Source organism: Zootoca vivipara, chromosome 1 (genome assembly GCF_963506605.1).
Source record: "Zootoca vivipara chromosome 1, rZooViv1.1, whole genome shotgun sequence".
In the NCBI taxonomy this organism is placed as follows: Eukaryota; Metazoa; Chordata; class Lepidosauria; order Squamata; family Lacertidae; genus Zootoca; species Zootoca vivipara.
Window position 1 is genome coordinate 1,414,540 of NC_083276.1, and position 21,263 is coordinate 1,435,802.

The following is a 21,263-nucleotide window of genomic DNA, read 5'->3' on the forward strand; positions in this document are numbered from 1 at the left end:
CAGATGCACGACAACCCTACAGCGGGGCATTTTGGAAGGGACAAAACCGCTCACCTAGTCATGAGACACTTCTGGTGGCCAGGGGTGCGGGAAGATGTTCGAGACTATGTAAGGGGCTGTACCACCTGCCAGCGGGCGAAGGTGGTCAGAGCAGCGCCACCAGGGTTGCTGGAGCCCTTAGCCACACCACACAGGCCGTGGGAAGTGGTGTCCATGGACTTCATCACAGATCTGCCTTCGTCCAGGGGTAAGACTGCAGTGTTGGTGGTGGTGGACCTTATGTCCAAAATGTGTCACTTTATACCGTGTGCCAGGGCAGTCTCGGCAGAAGAGACAGCCAAACTGTTTGTGGATCACATTTTCAGACTGCATGGATTGCCTTTAAGGGTTATTTCGGATCGTGGCCGCCAATTTGTTTCCAGGTTCTGGCGGCGGCTCATGAACCTCCTGCAGGTGGAGGTCAGCTTGTCGACGGCTAGACACCCGCAGACCAACGGACAAGCGGAGAGGGTCAACGCCATTCTGCAGCAGTACCTGAGATGCTACGTCAGCCAGCGGCAAACGGACTGGGTGGATCGCTTGCCACTGGCAGAATTTGCCTACAACAATGCAGTGCACGTCTCCACAGGGGTGTCGCCCTTTAAGGCCAATTACGGGCGCGACCTCAGATCTTTCCCAGAGAGGGAGAGGGAGGAGGAGGAGGAGGAGGGCCCACAGGCTGAGGATTGGGCAGAGGAACTGGAGACGGTGCACCAGCAGCTCAGAGAACACTTGGAGAGGGCCAAGGAAGCGTACAAAAAGGGGGCAGATCGCCACAGGCGACAAGGGGAGGTCATCAGGGTGGGGGACAAGGTGTGGTTGTCCTCGGAGGGCCTTCCCACCAGAGGGAGGTGCAAAAAGCTGGCACCCAAAAGGCTGGGCCCCTTCACGGTCACGCAACAGGTAAACCCGGTGGCATACAGGCTGGCACTGCCAGAGGACATGAGGGTGCATCCAGTGTTTCATAGATCGCTGCTGTCGCCGTACAGGGAAAGCAGCAGGCTCCGAGACAGCGAACAAACCCCCGAGGGAGGGGGGGAGAGGGAAGGCAGGGAGCAACTCAATGAGGCCACGGCCATCCTGGATTCAAGGTGGGGGGTGGGGGGACTGGAGTACCTCATGGCATGGGAGGATGCTCCACCGTCCCAGAATGAATGGGTCCCAGCCACTCAGATACAGGAGGAATTCTTGGTGGAAGAATTTCACGCCCTCTTTCCCCACAGACCCAAGCCCTGGCACATGGAAAGGGAGGGGGAGGAGGAGGAGGCACGGGAGAGCAGCTCACCATGGCGCTGGGAAGCGGAGTTTGAGGAACCAGAGGATGAGGTATGGGTGTCACCGAGATCCACCCAGTCAGAGGAAGGAGCAGATTGGCAGAACGTTTTTACCCCCACCAGCTCTGACGCCACGGACTTTTTGGGATTCCCGTCCGCCCAGGCGGAAGGGGGGGGCTCGCAGGACTGGGGGGAGGTATTCACACCAACGGGCTCGGAGAGCACTGAGTTCTTAGGCTTCCAGTCGTCACCGACACATGGGGGAGGCCTGGGGAGGGGTGAAGGAGAGCTTGGGAGGGGGGTGGATGTGAGGGACAGGGGATATCGCGAAGTCCCTCCCCTCCTGAGTTCAAGCCCGTCCCCGAGCAAAGGGGAAAGCAGGGAGAGTTCCGATTCCAGTGGGGAAGCAGGAAGTCGTGTCCGAGGCTCAGGCAAGGTAGAGGAGCCAGGGTCCCAGGTGGGACAGGAAGGGGCAAGCAAGGGGGGAAGACCCATCCCTCCAACTCCAGAATTACGCAGGAAGAGGAGGGGCAAGAGGATGGGTCTGCCAAAGCTTTTGTGTTGGAGAAAGACGCGCCAAAAGCCATTAGGAGGTTCTGAAACAGACTGACAACATCGCTCCGTGTAAATAGCAATGACTTGAGCACTGTAAATACGCAGCACCAATAAAAGAATAAAATGCAGAGCTGCGTAGCGTCGTTACTCTGAAGTAGTCCACTCCGGCCACTGTGACAATTATTATTTAATTCCTTTTTTAAAAAAAGATGAACTCAAAGCAAATTACAGAAACAAACTTTAATACAAACATAAAAAACCAAGCTTAACGCTCTCAATAATATACAGAAAAGAGCAGATCCAGCTCAGCCCCATTGACAGACTCTGCCACCTGCACTCTTGGGAGCCAATCCTTCCTCCTCCAAACCTGCTGCTTATGTTAGGTTGTTGGGCTACTGGGCATCAGTCAAACTCTTGCAGAACTACCAAAAACCCCAATTTGCCTTATATTCCACTCTTGTGCACATCATTTCTTAAAGGCACCGTGGCAGCCCATACCTTTGCAGCAGTAGCAGCAGGTTAATGCTGGGCTCTCAGGACTTTGCAGGAAGTGAAGGGAATGGCAGAGAATTTCAGTGGGGGTTAAAACATCAGGTGCCAGGGCAGAGGGTGCCTCGAAGCCACTGTGGGGAGCTCCCAGCTCCCATCAGAGTTCCTCCTCCTTCATTTCCTTACTATCTTCTTGACTTTCAAAAGTGTTTTCCCCATTTTCTCTACAATTCAAGTGAAAAGGATAGTGCATTTAGTTATATGGCTTGGGGAAAAGAAGCTCCCAATCTCCCATCTCTCTGAGAGCAAATAGGCTTCTATTGTGTATGTATAATAAGACACTAAAGTCAGAAAGGAATTACTTTCACTTGCTTTTCAAAACAGTAGCTGTAAAAAATTTGATTCTCCAGATACTTATCTGAGAATTGTTTTCAAGTATACCTGTATGCTAATAGTCACAGTGAAAACAGGAGCAAGGTGGTCTTTAATCTGGATTAGTCCAGCTAGCCCACTTTTGCCAGAATTTTTCAGACTAGGTTTGGAAGTGCTGAAACTGCTGCATGCTCATGTGTGGCATACTGTCTATGCAGCCTTAAAACCACAAAATCCATGGTGCAGTGCAAGTGCATGTGCAAAAACTGTGGCACCCGTCATCTCTTAAGTAGGGGACCCTTTAATTGGAGGGAACCATTAAGGCAGCGTTGAAAAAGGCAGCGTGAATGGAACCAGCTGCTGCTCAAATGGGGGGCAGATTTTCCATGGGAATCCGCTGCTGTTTATCTTCCTGACTGTATATGCTGCAGTGCTGTCATAGAAATGATAATCAGACTATTAGGGCTTCATGGCTACTGGATCCAGGAGTGGGTCCTAGACACACACACACACACACACACACACACACACACGTGTGTTTCCATCTGCCCTGATTGGGAGAGGCAGGGAGTCTTTTCCCTGTTGATAGTGAAGGTCACTTTCCGTCCCTCTCCTTATTGTCAGGTACAAGAAGCTCCCGGGAGCCCCAGAAGAGCCAGAAATAGATCGACAGGCTCTGAGGATCACTATCTGGGGAGCCGCAGATTCAGCTTCTCCATTAATAACCGTGGAAGGCTTGGCCGGCTGCACGGAGGTCTCCGTGCCAGAGCCTGGCCTGGGGTGATACTGCTGGGTGCTGCCAAAGGTGCTGCTGCTGTGATTGTGGTTCCTTGCGGGGAGGGGGGGGGGTGACCTGTAAGAGCAGCAGGCTGGAGAAGAAGGTCCCTGCCTGGGCCACAAAGTGGGTAAGTGCTTCTGATATATAATGTCAAGGAACCCAGGAGCTGAGGGCTGATTTAGGCAGGGGGCAGGGCGGCCCTTGCCCATTGCTGCCTGGCAAGTAAACATTAGCTGGAAGCAGAGCAGTCACTCTCCTTGGGGCATTGCTGCGAAGACGGCACACTTTGTAGCTGGGGGTCTGCAATGGACCGGCACCCACTTCCTCACACAGAGCCACCGGGTTGCCGAGTGTTGGGGCAGGGGGAAGTTGGACTGGAAACGCCACTGGGCAGGTGGGCACTGCTAGGAAAGTGGGGAGCTTCTGAAATATTCCAGCTTCTTTCTCTGGATGTTGAGCTTTATTTTTTTAAAAATAATAATAATAAACTAAAGGTTGTATCCAGTGTGAGTTATATTCAGAGTAGACCCATTCAAATGGATGGAGATGGCTAGTGGGTCTACTCTGAGTAGCACTCACACTGGTTTCAGCCCCGAGTTTTGGTCAGTCCTTTCTTGTGTCCTTCTGAAGTGCTGCTGAATAACAAAAACAACAACAATTTATATGCCATCCATCTGACTGGGTTACCCCCAGCCACTCTGGGCAGCTTCCAACAAATTAAAATACGGTACACCAAACATTAAAAACTTCCCTATCCAAGGCAGGGGAGCTGATGCCCTCAGAGCCTCCAGCAATTCAGCTGAGAGATGCACCACTTTGAGAAGCAGTTTTAAAAGTAGGATATAAAAATGTAAATTGTTGGTGTTATTTAACGAACATATTGGGCTACCTGGCTTAGGGGATTTTATTTGTTTTGTGTGTTTGTCTATTTAACATCCAGGAAGCGGGGCAGATTAGCCCAATGTTGCCTATTCTGCTGATGGGAGACTTTCCAGGGTCTGAGGCGGGTGTGTGTGTTTCTTCGTGTCTTCGTCTTCCATCAATACTTGCTGCCTGCTCCTTTTTAACCAGAGTTGCTACCAGGGTTTGAACACAGGGATCCCCTGCATGCAAAGCGCCGTGATGCCCGTCCCTCAGTAAGCACAGCCCAGGAGATCCACCACCACCATTGCCTCTCTGTTGGTGGAGTTGCCTGGATGCAACAAATGATTTCTGGGCTCCATCCCTTAAGCTGCTGTGGAGAGGGAATGTTAGGCAGGGACAGCTGATCCTCCCTTGGAATCATAGAATTGTAGAGTTGGAAGGAACCCTGAGGGTCATCAAGTCCAACCCCCTGCAATCCAGGGATTTCCACGCACAGTCTCCCATCCAATTTGAAACCATACTGGACCCTGCTTAGCTTTTTCTGCTGGGCCAAAGCCCCCACCATCCGGGCTAGTTTCAGGGCTTGGCAGCTGATCTTACAGCTTAGGTTACACACGAGAGTCCTGTTTTTATTTCACTAAGTGCACGCCGGGCACCAGTTGTTGTATTCCACCACTGCACCGCTTGGCTTTCTGCCTGTGAAAGGTGCACTATCACCAGATGTGTGCATCTGCAAGTCAACCTCCTTGCTCAGACAGGATAAGTGCCTCTTTGCCTCCTAGCAAGACCCTGACACCCCCCCCCCACCTCCACCCCTTTTCAGAATGCTCCTTTGCATGGCTGTTTGGAGCAACCCGGAGAAGCCAAGGAAAGAGGGAAAGCAGCAAGGAGAGATTCCCTCCTCAGGCCCTTCCCTTTTTTGCTCCATCTTCTCCATCTTCCTCCCAAATCTCTCCCAAGGAAGGAGCCGGGGGGGGGGGCAAAGTGTTTTGAATGGTCCTTTGCACTAAGTTTTGGGAAAGTGCAGAAACTTCAGGAACTGCTCCTGCTTTTTCTTAGCTTCTGTACACCCTTTGCATCTGCCAGAAGATATTTGGGGAGGAGGAGAATTGTTGTTGGTCAAAAATTACTAGCCAAGTCAAGATTTGCCTGACCAATAGGGTGCCTGGTGTTTGCCCATTGGCAGTGTGTTTCCCTAGACTAGCACCCTCTTTTGACCCTGAAGAGCAGGTAGGTGGAGGCTCCTTCTGTGCAGGCACGAGGCTTCCAGGTCCAGTGTTGCCCCCCCCCCTGTCCAGCTGCAGAGGTGCCCTTGCTCTCTGGCCCAGTAAGCCCTCCTGACTTCTGCAAGGGCCACTCTTGCTGCTTGCTACGGTAGTTGCTGGGTCTCCTAAGTGGCTCTGGCTGACTGAGCAGCTCCTGGTGCATGACGTGCACCCTGGAAGAATTTCAGCTGCCATTGCTGCCGACAGTGGTGCTGTGATAGCAGGCAGCCTCTGTTTGTTTCAGCTGGTTGCGCTGACAGGAGGGCTGGGCAAGCAAGAAGCAGGCCAACCTGATTGAATTACAGAAGGATCGGCCCTTGGCTGAGGAGTGGGGAAAGCAGAGAAGCCGCTGGCCGCTTCTTCTAGCCAGGTCACAACAGCTGACGCCACACATGGCTGCCAGGTTAAAAAGAGGATTCGATCATTCTTGCATCATGCAGGCGTCACTAGTTGCTAGCCAGTATAGAATGGATCTTCCATCTCCAGAGGCAGTCTACCTCCGAGTCCCAGGCCCTGGGGACAGATAACTGGGAGAGGGGTGATGGTTGCCTAGTGCCCTGCTTGTGAGATTCCTGGAGGTGCCTGGCTAGTGGCTGTGGGATACTTCTATTGGACACCAAGCTCTTCTCTTCTCTTCAGGGGAGCTGCTTCCAGGCCTGCAGGCTGAGCGCCTGGAGACTCTGCACACGCCAGGCTAAGGGGGCAGGGATAGACCTGTCCCAGTTTCCCATCTGCAATTGAAAGGGCTGTAACACATTTTGGGAGCACCCCTTTTGCATGCAGGAGGACCCAGATCCCAGCCGGGCAGGGCTGGGAAAGAAAGGGCAGCGGCCAGTCAGTGAAGGCAGAGTGGAGTTAGGTGGACCTACCCGTACCTGCCCGTCAGTCAAGGGCGGCTCTTTCTTTTGTTTCTGGAACTTGCATCCAAGGAGACGCCTCCAAGGCAGAGGCTGCGGCTTTTGATCTTCTCAGGAAGATCTCAGGCACATCTTTAGCTCTTCAGACCCTGTGTCTGAATTTGCAAGGAATTTAATGTAATCCCTGTAATATTTCCCATTCCAAAGGCACTTCTTCATTCCTGTTGGGCCTTTTTCCGGTGGGGCAGCCATCCCTCCAAAGAGGGTTTGTTAAATGCTCTTGTGCGGCCTCTCCTAAGGACTGTGGGAAACCCAAGCAAATGTTTGCACATGTCTTGGCCTGACCACAGCTCCCATCAGTCCAGCCAGAGGGCCCCGCCCCACCCGCAGGAGCCTCTGGGGAAGAAAGTGATGAGGAAGGGGCCTCTGCCTGTGGCTGGAGCAGAGCAGAGAAGTGGGAAAGAGACAAGCAGTCTGACTTGGCCTGAGGTGGCTTTCTTAGAGATCCTTATACCTTGGTATCCTTTCCCGCTTTGTAAAGGATCTTGGGTCCCGATCCAACAGAACTCATGGCAAGCGAGGACAGGTTTTTCTCTGCCCCAGTTCCCAAATGTGCTGGGACTTGGGGTGGGCTGGGTGATCATAGTTCTGTAGGTGGTCTCTAGGACAGAAGACGTTTGCTCCCTTCCCAAACTGTATCTTTCCCTGGACTCTCTGAAGGAAATGGACACCTCTCGGGGGTCACAAGGGTAGGTCTCCAGGCATCTTCTGGAGCCCCTCTTCTTCATAGAATTGTAGACCCCCTGCAAGGCAGGAATCTCAACTCAAGCCATCCATCTTCCTGCTGCTGCAGTTTTAGACCTGAGCCCCTCTGGTCCTCCTCCTGGTGCCTCCCCTACCCCTACTTCTACCCCCTGCATGTGGCTGACCCTTTTCCTCTCTCTCCTTCTTCCCCTCCCCCAGATGCTCGAGCCAGAGGCTGCCGCACCAGGGGCCTTGCCCTCCACAAAGGAGGACAGAACAAGTCCCACGGCCCACACCATGAGGGAGGACTCGATGGAAGAGACAATGGCAGTGGCCCAGGACCCCCCAACAATAGCATCCGGGGAGAAGGGGGCCCCCAGCCCTGGAAAGCACAAGGAGGAGGAGGAGGAGGAAGGGGCCAAAGAGACCCACCTCAGCCCCACAGCCTTCGCCATCCCCAAGCTGCGGCTGGAGGACACAGCGGCCATCGCCACATTTGATCTTGATGGCCCAGCGGACTTTGGGGAGGAGGAGGAGGAGGAAGAAGAGGAGGAGGAGGAAGAAGAGGAGGAGGAAGAAGAAGATGATGATGAGGAAGACGAAGACAGCCACGAAGCCTACCTGAGCAGAGGGGAGGTGAAGCGCTGCAGCATGTTTGAAGCCTCGGCCGGCGAGCCACCAGCCTGCAGGCTGAGCGCCCAGAACTCACTACGGCGTCGCACCCACAGCGAGGGGAGCCTCCTGCAGGATCCGCGGGGCGGGCACTGCTTCACCTCTGACACCAGCCTCAACTATGCCGAGGCCCAGGGCCCAGGCACCAGCTGGACACTGCCGTCCCCCCAAACACTCAAGAAGGAGCTGGCCAGGAACGGGGGCTCCATCCACCAGCTCACCCTGCTCTTCGTTGGGAACCGGAAGGTAGGGCGCGCAGAGGGATCGCCTGCAGGGAATTTGGGGGGCAGTGGGGGCGCTTGGCATAGGGGCAGAAGGTGTTTTCCTCAAGAAAGGCAGGCAGTGGGTTCTGGGGTAGTCTTATTTAAATGTTTCTAGTCCTTTAGACAGAGAAGAAAGGCTTGTTTCTGTGCTCCAGATGCAATTCCTTTCCCAGGGAAAGCCAATAACTGGCACATTTGGATTCAGTCCTTGTGCGGCTCAGACCTAAAGAGTGCTAAGGTAACATGCAGCTTCCAGCCAAGGCAGCCTTCTCTGCAGCCATCTCCAAGTGCCAGCAGCACCCATAAACCAGGTGCGCAGCCTGGGAGTCACTTTGGACTCACAGCTGTCCATGGAGGCACAGGTTAATTCTGTGCCCAGGGCGGCTGTCTACCAGTTCCATCTGCTATGCTGGCTGAGACCCTACCTGCCTGCGCACTGCCTGGCCAGAGTGGTGCATGCTCTGGTTATCTCCCACTTGGACTACTGCAATGTGCTCTATGTGGTGCTACCTTTGAAGGTGACTCAGAAACTACGGCTAATAACAGAATGTGGCAGGTAGACTGTTGACTGGGACCTGTCATCAGGACCACATAACACCAGTCTTGAAAGACCTACATTGGCTCCCAGTACGTTTCCGAGCACAATTCAAAGTGTTGGTGCTGACCTTTAAAGCCCTAAATGGCCTCGGCCCAGTATACCTGAAGGAGCGTCTCCACCCCCATCATTCTGCCCGGACACTGAGGTCCAGCACCAAGGGCCTTCTGCTGGTTCATTTACTGCGAGAAGCGAAGTTACAGGGAACCAGGCAGAGGGCCTTCTCAGTAGTGGTGGGGCACCAGATGTCCTTTGGCCTTTTGTTGCACCCATAACCCTGGAGAGGTCAATCTGAGCAATGCTGTACTTCTGCCCAGGATGCCGGTGGGCAGGGCAGCTATGTGCTGCTGCTGCTGCTGCTAGCTTCTGCGCTTTGTCCATTATTGCTGCTGCTGTTTCATGGTTGGTACACCTGCTGCAGCTCAGCCTCCTTGGAGCCCTCGGCCAGGAACTGGTCTGTATCTAACCTGATTAGCTGCAGGAAGCCTGCTTGATGGCAGCAGCTGCAGGGCTGAGGCTGCCCAGTCCTGAATTCCTGGTGGGGGCTCTTATCATTTGCTTGCCCAAGATGCATGCGTGTGAGCACATGCTTCACCCCTGGGTGACCCTCCTAAAGGCAGCGAGAAGCTGACTTCTGCTCTCCATTGGAGACAGGAGACTTGACAGCACATACAAGCAGATAAATGCAAACAAGAGCCAAGCCTACAGTCGTTAGAAAGGTATTTCTTTGGAGATCATTTTCTTCTCTCCCTCTTCCTCCCTCCCCCCCCCACCCCAAAAAACGGCCTCTTCGCCAAACAGGATTTTCTCTGCTGTTCTATTAATTTTTCATTTTGGTGGGCAACATTTTCCCCACACTGTGCTCTGCAGCAGCAACTCCACCTGGGACATGGGAGGGAGAGGTGAACTGGCCAGGAGGCCACTTTCTTTCAGCCTTTTGCACAAATTGTTGGTTGGGAATGTGGCAGTGGGGTGTGTTGCTGGAATGGCTTGGCAACAACAACAACAACAACCACCACCCTCGTTTTGCTTACGCCTTAGAGAATGTTTGTTTACATTCCAAGGCATCATGGTGGGTAAAAAAGGAACAGCCGTTTTCCAGTCTGTTTCATAAGGATGCTGTTTGCCTTTTTTTGTCCCCGCTTTCAAAACCTCAGAATGCTTTCTGCGATCTTTCTCGATCATCCTCACAGACAAGTCACCGCGTTCTCCCTTTCACAGATAGAGAGACTGAGGCTGAGAGTGTAGCTTACCCAAAGCCAGCAAATCCATGATAAGAACTAGCTAGGATGTAAAGCAAAGTTTCTAAATTAGACCCATCTAGACCAGTTGCTGGTGGGCACTCAGGAGAGAGGACAACGGCCCTCACATCTGATTGGCTAGTGGGTGAAGCAGGGAATCTGGAGAAGAGGGGGGGATGACATTTAGCACGCCCCCCGCCCATAACTCCCAAGCCTACAGCGAGCAGTGCCCCCCCCCCAACGACAAAGCGGTGAAGCTCCCCCCCTTCCGCCAGCTCGTTGTAGGCTTGAGGCTTGGAGGGGGGGAGGGAGGACCAAAAAAAAATGCACCGGGTACCACCTGACCTTGCTACGCCTCTGGTCCTCAGCAGCAGCTCCTGCCTAGCTGGTTACCAAAACCCTCCTTCCTCCTTAATTCTCAACCCAAGAGTTTCCCACACTCCCAGGCTGGGCTCATGGTGTGTCTTGGCTGCCTCCTGGCGGTCATTTCCAGGATGGCTTGGGACATTCCAGATCAGCCCTTCCTTGCAGGGAGAGACCGGAAGGGCACGTCTACACAGGGAGGAAGTTCATTGTGGATTAGAAGCTGCTTCTGCCTCAATTTTCTGAGGGGTGGGGTGGGGGTGGGGTTCTCCACACCAGGTCCTCGTCATCCAGCTGTCAGTCTGAACGGTTTCCCATCAAGATTTGGTTTTCCCAGCTGAGGGATAATCCAGTAAGGGAATTAAAACCAATATAAAATTGAATGTTGCCACATATCCCCAGCCTCCTATTTTGTTTCTGTCATGTTTGTGGGTTGCTGTTGTTTTAATTTCAAAGCACTTCCCCCCCCAAAAAAAACAATTGCTTTCTGTGTGTGAACGGGCAAGAGCAGTTCAATTACTCAGTCTGCAAGATCCTGACACAGAGCAAGGCCTCCCATTGTCTGTCTGTCTGTCTGGTCTAGCCTGGCTGTTCTTTGCCCTCTTTGTAAGTTGCTCCTCAGCAGGCTGCCAATGGGGCTGTGGGCAATGCACACATACACAGGCATATATTTCATTTTTTCACCTGCTCATTTGTGCAAATCTGGTAGATTAAAAAAACTATGTTTCAAACATTAAAAGGGACTGCTTTGCCAGGGAAACCAAATTTACTTAACACAAACCCTATGAATTCTTTATATATTCTGTCCAAAGCCTTTTCTGCATCTAATGACAATATAATAAACTCCCCTTCATCTTTGTTTAAATTTATCAAATCTATTGTTAATCTGATATTAACTGTAGCTTGTCTTGTTTTTATAAAACCCGTCTGATTATTAGGTATCAAGTCTTTAATAACTATTTGGTAATTTTGCAGCCAATATTGCATTCGAAATCTTTGCATCAACATTCATTAATGATATTGGTCTATAATTTGGACATTTAGTAGGGTCTTTGTTAGGTTTTGGTATAATTATTATTAAAGCATCATTGATTGTTGTAGCAGATATACCGTACCTTTATGAGCTATTTCCTCATAGACTTTCTTTGTCACTTTCCCCCCCAGTTGGTTTACAATACATGATTGAACTGGAGTCCTGTGTGTGTGTGTGTGTGTGTGTGTGTCAATTCTGAAACTGACTAGATAAAAAGAAGGACCCGGCTGCATTTCAAGTCACTAATGTGTCTACAGCCACTGTTAGGTCGTTTGCATGCAGCTTCCCAAAGCAGAGCAAATGGGAGTGTGCACAGCACACAGCCTGGTTGGAAACTACCCCTGTGCTGGTGAGGGCTTGCCCCCTTTCTGTCACCACTGGCAGCAGCGAGAGGAAGAGGGGGCCCCAAGTGCTCAGCTGCTCCTGCCTGCCTTTCTGCCTCTGCATGGAAGCAGCAGAGTCTCTCCCACTCTCCCCTTCCAACAATGGGAGGAAATGTGTTTGGTGCAGGCTGCCTCTTGGAGTGTCTCTGCCAGGGAGGGAGACAGTCAGGCCAGTAATCTCCGGAAAGCCTCACCTAGCAGGCGAAGGAAGCTGCGGGACCCTCAGGCTCCTTGGCTCGGGAGCCCATTCCCACGGGTGGGGGAAGGGAGGCAATTGACCAAGAGAGATCAATTTCTCAGCAAATTATCCTCCTGAGCTGAGCGTGCAAAAAGTGTGGATTTATATTCTTCCCAGGTTGCAACCCAGTGTTGGATACAATGGGGCTTGCTTCTGAGCTGAACACATAACCAGCCAGATGTGCGGGTATAAATAATAAATGAAAATAATAATAATACAGAATTGGGCTGCCCCCTATTTCAGTATATTCAATGAATAGTACTTTTGATTACTGGTTAAACCACTGAGGCTAGGGCTTGCCGATCAGAAGGTCAGCGGTTCGAAAGCATGTCAAAGTGCAAGTAGATAAATAGGTACTGCTACAGCAGGAAGGTAAACAGCGTTTCCATGTGCTGCTCTGGTTCACCAGAAGTGGCTTTGTCATGCTGGCCACATGAACCGGAAGCTGTACACTCGCCAGTAAAGCGAGATGAGCGCCGCAACCCCAGAGTCGTTCACGACTGGACCCCACGGTCAGGGGTCCCTTTACCTTTACTTTACCTATTGGAGCTGAAAAGTGTTGATTTGGGGGAAAATGTCTTATAATTCATCCAGAAAAGCTTCTGTTGCATTTTGTAGGTTGTCACAACTTCTGGCACAGCCATAAAATATGGAGGAGGGGTGTTGCAGGAAAAGATTGCAGAACAGCAGGAGCATAAATGCAGCAAAACACCCTATTTAAAAATGGTGCTCTTTCTAAGTGAACAATTAGCAGGAATTTCATTCCCTTTTAGTAAAAGGAGTCAGAGACTTGCTATGCTTTATAAACTGGAGAGAAATTAAGGGAGGAGACCGTTCCAAAGAAAAGCTTGCGGTGATTCGGTTCTTGCATTCTGGTTACAGTTAAAGAAGCAGGAAGAGGAGGAACAGGGAGCAGAGATACCCCATGGCTAGGGGTTCTGGGCTGGGCCCTTGGTCTTTGGAGGTGGCAGAAGGATTCCAGGAGAGGGTGGCTCCCCCTCAGCTGCAGCCTGCCTTCAAGGGGCATCTCACTCCCCAGGGGCTTCTGCTTATCCCCATCCCCTCCCATCTCATCCTCGTGCTTCTCTCCCCTGCAGCAGCAGCATCAACAACCACAACATGGGCACCTGCTGGACCCCGACTGGGCCCTTGACCGAGGAGTTTTTTCTCGAGGGGCCCGCAAGAAGACAAACAAGAACCTGTAAGTCGAGGGAGGGGAGGGAAGCAATCTTGGGAGGGGGCTGAGGCCAGACCCAGAGTACCTGCCTGGGGTTGGGGATGCCCCACACCAGGCAGGTATAGCCCTCAGATGCCACTTGAAACAGACACACGCCCCTGTGTGAAGATTCCTGGGAACTGTAGTTTGATAAGGGTGCCAAGAGTTGTTAGAACCCTAGCACACTACAATTCCCAGGATTCTTTGTGCGTGGTGTGGGGGGCATGTTTTAAATACATGATATGGATGTGACCCTGGAAACCCAGATCCCAAGTGTGGTGGGTTCCTTTGAGTGGACTCACTAGTGGAGTGAGTGCTAATGGTTATTTCCTTTACTGTTCCTTTCCATGGAGCTGGGGTGGGATGGGGTCAGTTTCTGCATGCTCAAGATATCCTCCGACTATTCCTCGCGTGTTCCAGGGCTAATTGTATGTTCATGGGTGGGGCTTGCTTGCTTGCTCCTGAAGGAAAAACACTCTGCCCATGCTCAGAAGCCCCTTGCGTGGGGGCTTCTTCTACCAGCCGCAGCAGCCAGAGGAGGAGGCAGTTTGCAGCCCATCCACACCAGTCCCCATGCCTGCTTTATGTAGCCTGGTGCAGAATGAGACCCTGGGTGCTGGGCAGCCTGTGTGCAAAGTCAGAAACAGGGTCAGCTGGCCTCCCCTGAACTCCACCCCTCTTGCCCATTGCTGGACCAGGAAAATGTAAACCTAGAAAGGGGGGGTGTTGGTATGTCTACCACTTTTCTACTTTCTTAGGGAACGGGGTGTCCTCAGCAATTGCTAAAAGGCCTGGTCTACCAAGACTCCTAGGTCATTTTCACATGTACTGCTCTCAAGCCAGGTGTCACCCATCCTGTATTCGTGCCTTTCATTTTTTTTGCCCAAGTGTAGTACTTTACATTTCTCCTTGTTAAAATTCATCTTGTTTGCTTTGACCCAGTTGTCTAATCTGTTAAGGTCATTTTGAAGTGTGATCCTGTTCTCTGGGGTATTAGCCACCCCTCCCAATTTGGTGTCGTCTGCAAACTTGCTCAGGATGCCCTCAAGCCCATCATCCAAGTCATTGATAAAGATGTTGAATAAGACTGGGCCCAAGACAGAACCCTGTGGCACCCCACTAGTCACTTCTCTCCAGGATGAGGAAGAGCCATTGATGAGCACCCTTTGGGTTCGGTCAGTCAGCCAGTTACAAATCCACTGAATGGTAGCATTGTCTAGCCTGCATTTTACCAGCTTCTTCACAAGAATATCATGGGGCACCTTGTCAAAAGCCTTGCTGAAATCAAGATAGGCTACATCCACAGCGTTCCCTTCATCTTCTAGCCCAAAGAAGGGATCTGAACCCAGGACCGCTTGAAGCTTGCCTGACACACTGGCCCTTAAGAAGTGGGGCGGGGCATCTAAATCAGCCACTCCTCCTCCTCTGCAGATGCGGGCAAAACGGTGGGCACAGGGAGGGCTTCAGGAGTCCCGCTGCAGATGCTTGAGCGTGGGGCCGGCTTTGGCTCGCTTGGGAAGCGTCGTTGCGAGACGCTGCCACAGGGTGTCGCTGTTGGCGCGCTATTTAGGCGGCTGCGGTGGAGGGGAGGATCGGGCGCCCGTTTCTGAGCACGAGGGTCCGGGGAGGGAAAGAAGTTCAGCTGCCTTTGAGGTCTCCGCGGACGCAAATGCATCCCTCCGCGCGGGGGGTCGCCGAATGGTACCTGGAGAGGTGAGGGAGCCAGCAGCAGCCCCGCCTGAGCGCAGGAGACGCGGCTTCCTCGCGAGTAAGAGGAGGGCGTTCGGGTTTATTTTAAAGAAAAAGTACCGGGAAATACTATTTTGAAACAAGGGCGTAGGACGCTCAGAGATGCATGTGGGCCCTTCTAAATCTGCACTCTGCATTTGCTCAGGAGCGCTCTTACCGATTCCCCACGTTGTTGACTCACTGGCATTCCAGTCAGTCATTGAAAACGGAGTTGTGGGCTACGAGTGGCCTGGGCGCAAATCCTCAGAGCTGGACTCTTGAAAAATCCGTTTTGGGGGTGAGACGAGCCCCCTGGCCCTGGCCCCACCTCTCCAAAAGACCTGGGTCTGGAAAGGACGTTGGGAGATCAGCTATGAATAAATAAATTGGGGGGGGTTCCTTTCAATTAAGAGTAAGGGGGTTGGGGAGGTGCGGGTATGATGCTTAATCTGTACATCCGCTGCGTCTCAAGGGCGACCCATTTGACCCTGGTTTGTTTTTTTGTTTTTATAAACAATTTTTATTAAATTTTCCAAATAAACAGAAAAAAACAAAAAACAAATTTTTAAAAATACATTTCCTCTTGTATTCACCCATCTCAATTCATTTCGCTCTGCAGAGCTGTGACTTCCCTCCCTCCAGTCATTCGGCTTTGTTTCTCACTCTTATCTCGCAGTTTCTTTTCACCCCCATGATTGAAACAACTTCGTAGGATTTATTTCAGTCCTGGAAGTGTCTTTAAACTTCTACAATACTTATCCATATAGTCAGTGAATTTACTCCATTCCCTTTGGAACTTTGTCTCTCCCTGGTTTCGGATCCCGCAGGTCAACTTTGCTAACTCTGCATAGTCAATCATTTTCGTCTGCCACTCCTCAATCGTCGGTATCTCTTGTGATTTCCATTTTTGGGCTAATAAGGTCCTCACCGCGGTTGTAGCATACATAAATAGTCTCTGATCTCCCTTTGCTATTTCCTCTCCTATTAATCCCAATAGAAAAGCTTCAGGTTTTTTGGGAAAGGTATACCTAAACATCTTTTTCAATTCATTATATATCATTTCCCAAAATCTTTTTACTTTTTTGCATGTCCACCACATATGATAAAATTCACCATCTTTATCTTTACATTTCCAGCATAATTTACTACACATTCTATACATTTTAGCTAATTTTACTGGTGTTAGGTACCATCTATATATCATTTTCAATATATTTTCTTTCAAAGCGGTACATGCAGTAAATTTCAGTGATTCATTCCATAATTTCAACCACACATCATACTCCATATTGTACCCAAAGTTTCTTGCCCATCTTATCATCACCTCTTTTGTCATTTCATCTTTTGTAAACCACTCTAACAAAAAATTATACAAAATAAAAAAAATCTTTCCAGTAGCACCTTAGAGACCAACTAAGTTTGTCATAGGTATGAGCTTTCGTGTGCATGCACACGAAAGCTCATACCTATGACAAACTTAGTTGGTCTCTAAGGTGCTACTGGAAAGATTTTTTTTATTTTGTTTTGACTGCGTCAGACCAACACAGCTACCTACCTGTAAAAAATTCCACGTTTTTGATAGCAATTTCACTCTGCCTTCCAACAATTCTATTTGAAATTTGGACCCCATTTGACCCTGGTTTGTGAGGGTGGGCATTCAGGTTGGATGGGAGGCCAAAAATAGAGGGTGCTTCTTGTGAGAAAGCTGCCCCGGGGAGGGTGGGCTAACCCTTGCCTTGACCCTACGGTCATTAATCTCCCCGCGAACCAATCAGGGCGAAGGGCGACCATTGCAGGCGGCTGCCCACGAAATCCATTCAGAGTGGGGAAGGTGCCAGGCCCATCTTAACCACATCGAGCGCTGTGGTGCGAAGGTCCCTCTGCCGCCGCCCCCCCCAACTCATCGCGGATGCAGAGGAGGGACCTGGCATGGGCAGGCCGAGCGCTGAGGGTGGGCCGGACTCAGGCGCGGAGGCCTCTGCTGGGGGGGGGCGTTGCCGCGCAGCGCCCAGCCTCTTCTCCTCCTCATGCCCCCAACCCGACCTGCCAGGCTAAGGCCGGAACTCGAACCCGCAGCGGGAGGGAGGGAGGCCGGGCTGTCTGGCGGGCGCAGCACCCCCTGGCAGCCCGGCACCCTGGCGTATTGCACCACCCAGCCTTGCCTTAGGGCCAGCCCTGGAAGGCGCGGTTCCGTCCCGGAGTCTGCGGAAAAAGGGCCCGTCCGCACTGCCCTTTCTAAGCTTATCCAAGGCGCCTTTAACTCACAGGGCTGTCCTCCTTGTGGCTGCCCTTTGTTATGGGTGTTGGAGGGCTAAACTGTAGTTCCCCACCAGGATCGCTCTGGGATGCGCACCGGGGATGCTTCGAGCGTGTAACGTGGATCTGGCCCCTAAAAGAAAAAGGAGAGCAGGCTTTGAGAAGGCTCTGGGCTGTGGGGGGTCCCAGCCTCTCCGCTCCTCCCGTGGACTTAGCGCAAAGGTCGCCAAGGAAGCCGCGACCTCCCCTTGATTGACATTTGCCTGCCTCCCCCCCCGCCTCCTGTTTAACCCTCGGCGCGCCAGGAGCTCTATAAATAGCCTCGCCCCGCCCCGCCCGGCCCGAAATAGGAGCCCTTGGGCGGCCCTCGCACGTGCAGCCGCTCCCCTTCCGAGGGGGCTGGCGGGGCCGGCCGGGCGGCCGGCTGTAGACACGGCTGTGCTCTGGCTGCGCCCTGGCTGCGCCCTGGCTGCTGGCGTCCCCCGGAGCGCCCGGCCATGCCCTTTTCCCTCGAGGCGGCCCAGGCGGTGGAGCTCCACGCGGAGATCCTGCGATGCTCCCGTGGAAGAGGCGGCGTCGGCGTCGCGCTCAGCCTGCAGCGGAGACACACCTTGAAGGAGTACGTGGGACACCCCCGACTGCTGCTGAAGGAATGCGCGCCCTTTGTGCGTGCTCAGGGACACTCTGTCTTGGCGCTGGCTGGAAAGCCTCAGAGCGGAGTGCAGTGTGCTCACTCGGAAGACTGGGGAGGGTTGGATTCCTTAGCGTCGGGCTTTGCGGTGTTGTTCTTGGCCCCTTCCTCCCTGCCCTTGAGGACAAAGGAGAGGAAGGAGCCGGGCGCCCCAAACGCCTCTTGCGCTCCCTGGGGCTGGCTTGGGAAGCGACCCTCGGTCGCTGGGCTTGTTCCTTTGCTTCCACCCAGCCTCGCTAACCCCCTGCCTGCCCCTTCTGCTTTGCATCTCCAGGGCCAAAGACATGAAGACCCGGCTGGGGATCTTCCGAAGGCGGAACGAGGCGGAAAAAGCCCTCAAGACCCTCAAGTAAGGAATAGCGGGAGCTGCACTTGAGGCCCAAGCCGGAGAACTTTCCTGGAGCCACACATACAGAGCCTTTTCTCCTCTTTTGACCCAAACCTCCTCCTTCCTGCAGGCCCCTCTCCATTTGTAGCAATCCTCCTATCCTGGGTGGATTTCCAACATCTTTAGACTGGCAAGCAAGGGCGTACCCACCACGGGGCAAGTTAGGGCAGCTGCCCTACTCTAGAAGCAGGGCTGGTGGGCAGAGGCGGAGCACAGCCCGGCGGAGCGCGAGTTCGCCATTCCCGCCGTGCCACGCCGCACCCTCCCTCCAGCTCCCCGGCGCGCCCTCAGGCAAGGCCAAGCGCGGCGGGGAACCAGGGAGCGCGGCGCGGTGGGCGGGAACGCCGAACTCGCGCTCCGCTGGGCTGGGCTCCGCCTCCGCCCACCAGCCCTGCTTCTAGGGAGGGGCACAGCCCGGCGGAGCGCGAGTTCGCCGTTCCCGCCCACTTTGTGGCCCCTCCCCTTCCGTGCCTTGGCCCCTCCCCTTGCCCCCCCCTAGTTTTGATCCTGGGTACGCCCATGCTGGCAAGGCTCTGAGAGGGAAGTGACAGGCATCCCTGCACACACAGGATTGGTGCTTAAACACATTGAGAACAAATGCAAAAATCTGTATTTCCCACTTTTTCCTAGCGAGAAATTTTTTTAAAGTGTGCGTAGGATTTTCAGACAATTGCAGCGGGTTTTAGCCTTGCTTTTTGAAATCTATTAATTGGTGTGAAGCTTGGAAGGTTGCATCCTGGAAAATGAATGTTGGCTATTACAGTATAGTAAGAGGAAGTCCAGCAACATCTGTGTTTTGGGAAGGGGGGGTGTTTAGTAGGGCATAATCAAAATGCAAGCTACTTTCATGTATGTTAATCAAACAGCATTTGCCTTAAAGTTTTAATTTACTCCTGTTCAGGGGGGGGGCTTAATCCTCTGGGGGAGGGGGGTTTCCCTTTTTCCTGCCTTGCAGCTTCTCTTTCCTGCCAAGTGACTCCTCCCCTCATTTTTCTCCTCCTCCTTAGGCCAACTCCTGAAGAAGCTCTCAAGTGGGGAGAAGCCCTGGAAAAACTGCTTCAGCATAAATGTAAGGCGGGAGGAATTTTGCCATTTCTAGCTTTTGAGAATCACTTAAGCTTCAGAGACACGGAACCCAAACTCCCGAAACATCTGTGAATCTCAGATATGTGCAAAACCTTGTTTTTAAGTGGTATCTGCAATTCATCCCTCCCTTTCTCTCTGACTTTTTAAAAGCACTGTGAAGATAAAAGCATCCAAGGCTTGGCAGTGTGTGTGTAACTGTGAGGGTGATGCTCCCCCCCTCCCCATTGGCTGCTTTCACCCCCAGATTGCTCTCCCCACAGCTGCCCGGCTCTGGAATCCCACTGGTGTTGCCTGGCACATCGGCAGAGCCCACTGGCTCGCCTGACGCATGATCTCCTTCTCTTGGGTGGCAGCGATGCCCCACAGTCTTGGCCAGAGAGAGGCTTTGGGCAGTCTCTGCCCCCTGAGATTCTTTGTTGCCGTTTGTGGGAACCTTTCTCTGTGCCATCCTTGAATTGTGGATCTGCTGTTTGGTGTTAGGAAATGGTTGCACCTATAGGAGCCTTTACCTTTACCTTTACCGGACTCTCACGTTTTACCTTTCTAGTGCCTGAAATGCATTGCTGGGGGAGACAGGCCTGGTTTAGCCTGCTGTGCCACCTCAGAAGAGGCTTGCTGGTTTAGACCCAAGGTCCATTGAGTTCAGTAATTCATGTGCCAGCTAGGTGCCTTTGGCCCTTGGCTTGATCCCCTGCGTGTCTGGTCTTTAGATGCAAATCACTTCTGGCTGTGCATCCCAAGAGTTGCCCTTCCCTCTTTCCTTAAGAGCACACACCCCCAAACGTGGCCCTCCAGGTGTTTTGGGACTACAACTCCCATCATCCCTAGCTAACAGGACCAGTGGTCAGGGATGATGGGAATTGTAGTCCCAAAACATCTGGAGGGGAGAGTTTGGGGATGCCTGCTTAAGAGGAAGGGGCCAGAAGGGGAAGGCTGCTGCCTCCTGCTCCCCCCTGCCCCAGCCCTCAAGGCTGCTTTCTCCCTCTCCAGATGGTCTGGCCGCCTTCCGTGCCTTTCTGCGCACCGAGTTCAGTGAGGAGAACCTGGAGTTCTGGCAGGCATGTGAGGACTACAAGAAGATCAAGTCCCAGTCCAAGATGGTGTCCAAAGCCAAGAAGATCTATGCAGAATACATTGCAACCCAGTCCTGCAAAGAAGTGAGTAGCCGAGTGGCTAGCTGGCTTCCATTGCCCAGGGGGTGGGGTGGGGGTGGCAATCCAAGGCCTGTTGGTGTTGGCTGGGCATGTTCTCCCCACCTGCCCAGAGTTTTCCCTTGGAGAAGGGAACGGCTTCCATTTAAGTCCCTGGAGCAGATAATGACTCCTAGGAGAAGGTCTGCTGGCTGGTCGGCTGCCTGACAGAGGGGGAGACAATCTAGTAGCTGGCAGGGGCATTGGTGGGGTGCCTTGGACGTGCCTTTTGCCCACTGCAGGTTCAGAACGGGGATTTGTAGCTTTCAGGAACAGGCAGTATTGGGAAGAGACTGTCTGCCATGGGCACTCTGGCCTCAGCTGCTCTGCCTTGTTCTAAAAAGAAAATTCCAGCTCTTTTTGCAGCTGGAAAGGATCTCTAGGTGTATCCGCCACTGCTTCCCAGGGGGCTGTGCTGCCCCCTCTCTTGACTATTCTTCCATCCATCCAACCACCCTTAACATAATAGAAGCCCGCTGGATGAGGCCAAAGGGCACCCATCCAGTCCAGCATCAAAATTTCCATGGGAAACCCTTGAGCAAGATTCGAAGACAAGAGCCCTCTCCCCTCCTGTGGTTTCCAGTAACTGGTATTCAGAATAATTGCTGCTTCTGACCATGGAGGCAGAGTATAGTCATCCTGGCCAGGAAGAACTATGAGGGGAGAGAGACTTTGTGTGCTGA

The 21,263-nt window shown here is 52.6% G+C and overlaps 1 protein-coding gene across 9 annotated transcripts in view; it reads left to right on the top strand.

Annotated features, from left to right (window-relative positions):
* RGS3 (regulator of G protein signaling 3) overlaps positions 1-21,263 on the top strand; it is a 75,474-nt gene that overhangs the window by 52,630 nt on the left and 1,581 nt on the right. For 5 of the 9 annotated variants that reach the window (XM_035136222.2, XM_060268570.1, XM_035136568.2 and 2 more), the window contains 5 exons: positions 7,457-8,155; positions 13,123-13,226; positions 18,191-18,265; positions 19,312-19,373; positions 20,381-20,547. In XM_035136222.2, the coding sequence (XP_034992113.2) occupies positions 7,457-8,155; positions 13,123-13,226; positions 18,191-18,265; positions 19,312-19,373; positions 20,381-20,547 (1,107 nt within the window). The other 4 variants (XM_035136721.2, XM_035136301.2, XM_060268709.1 and 1 more) reach the window with 4 other exon arrangements.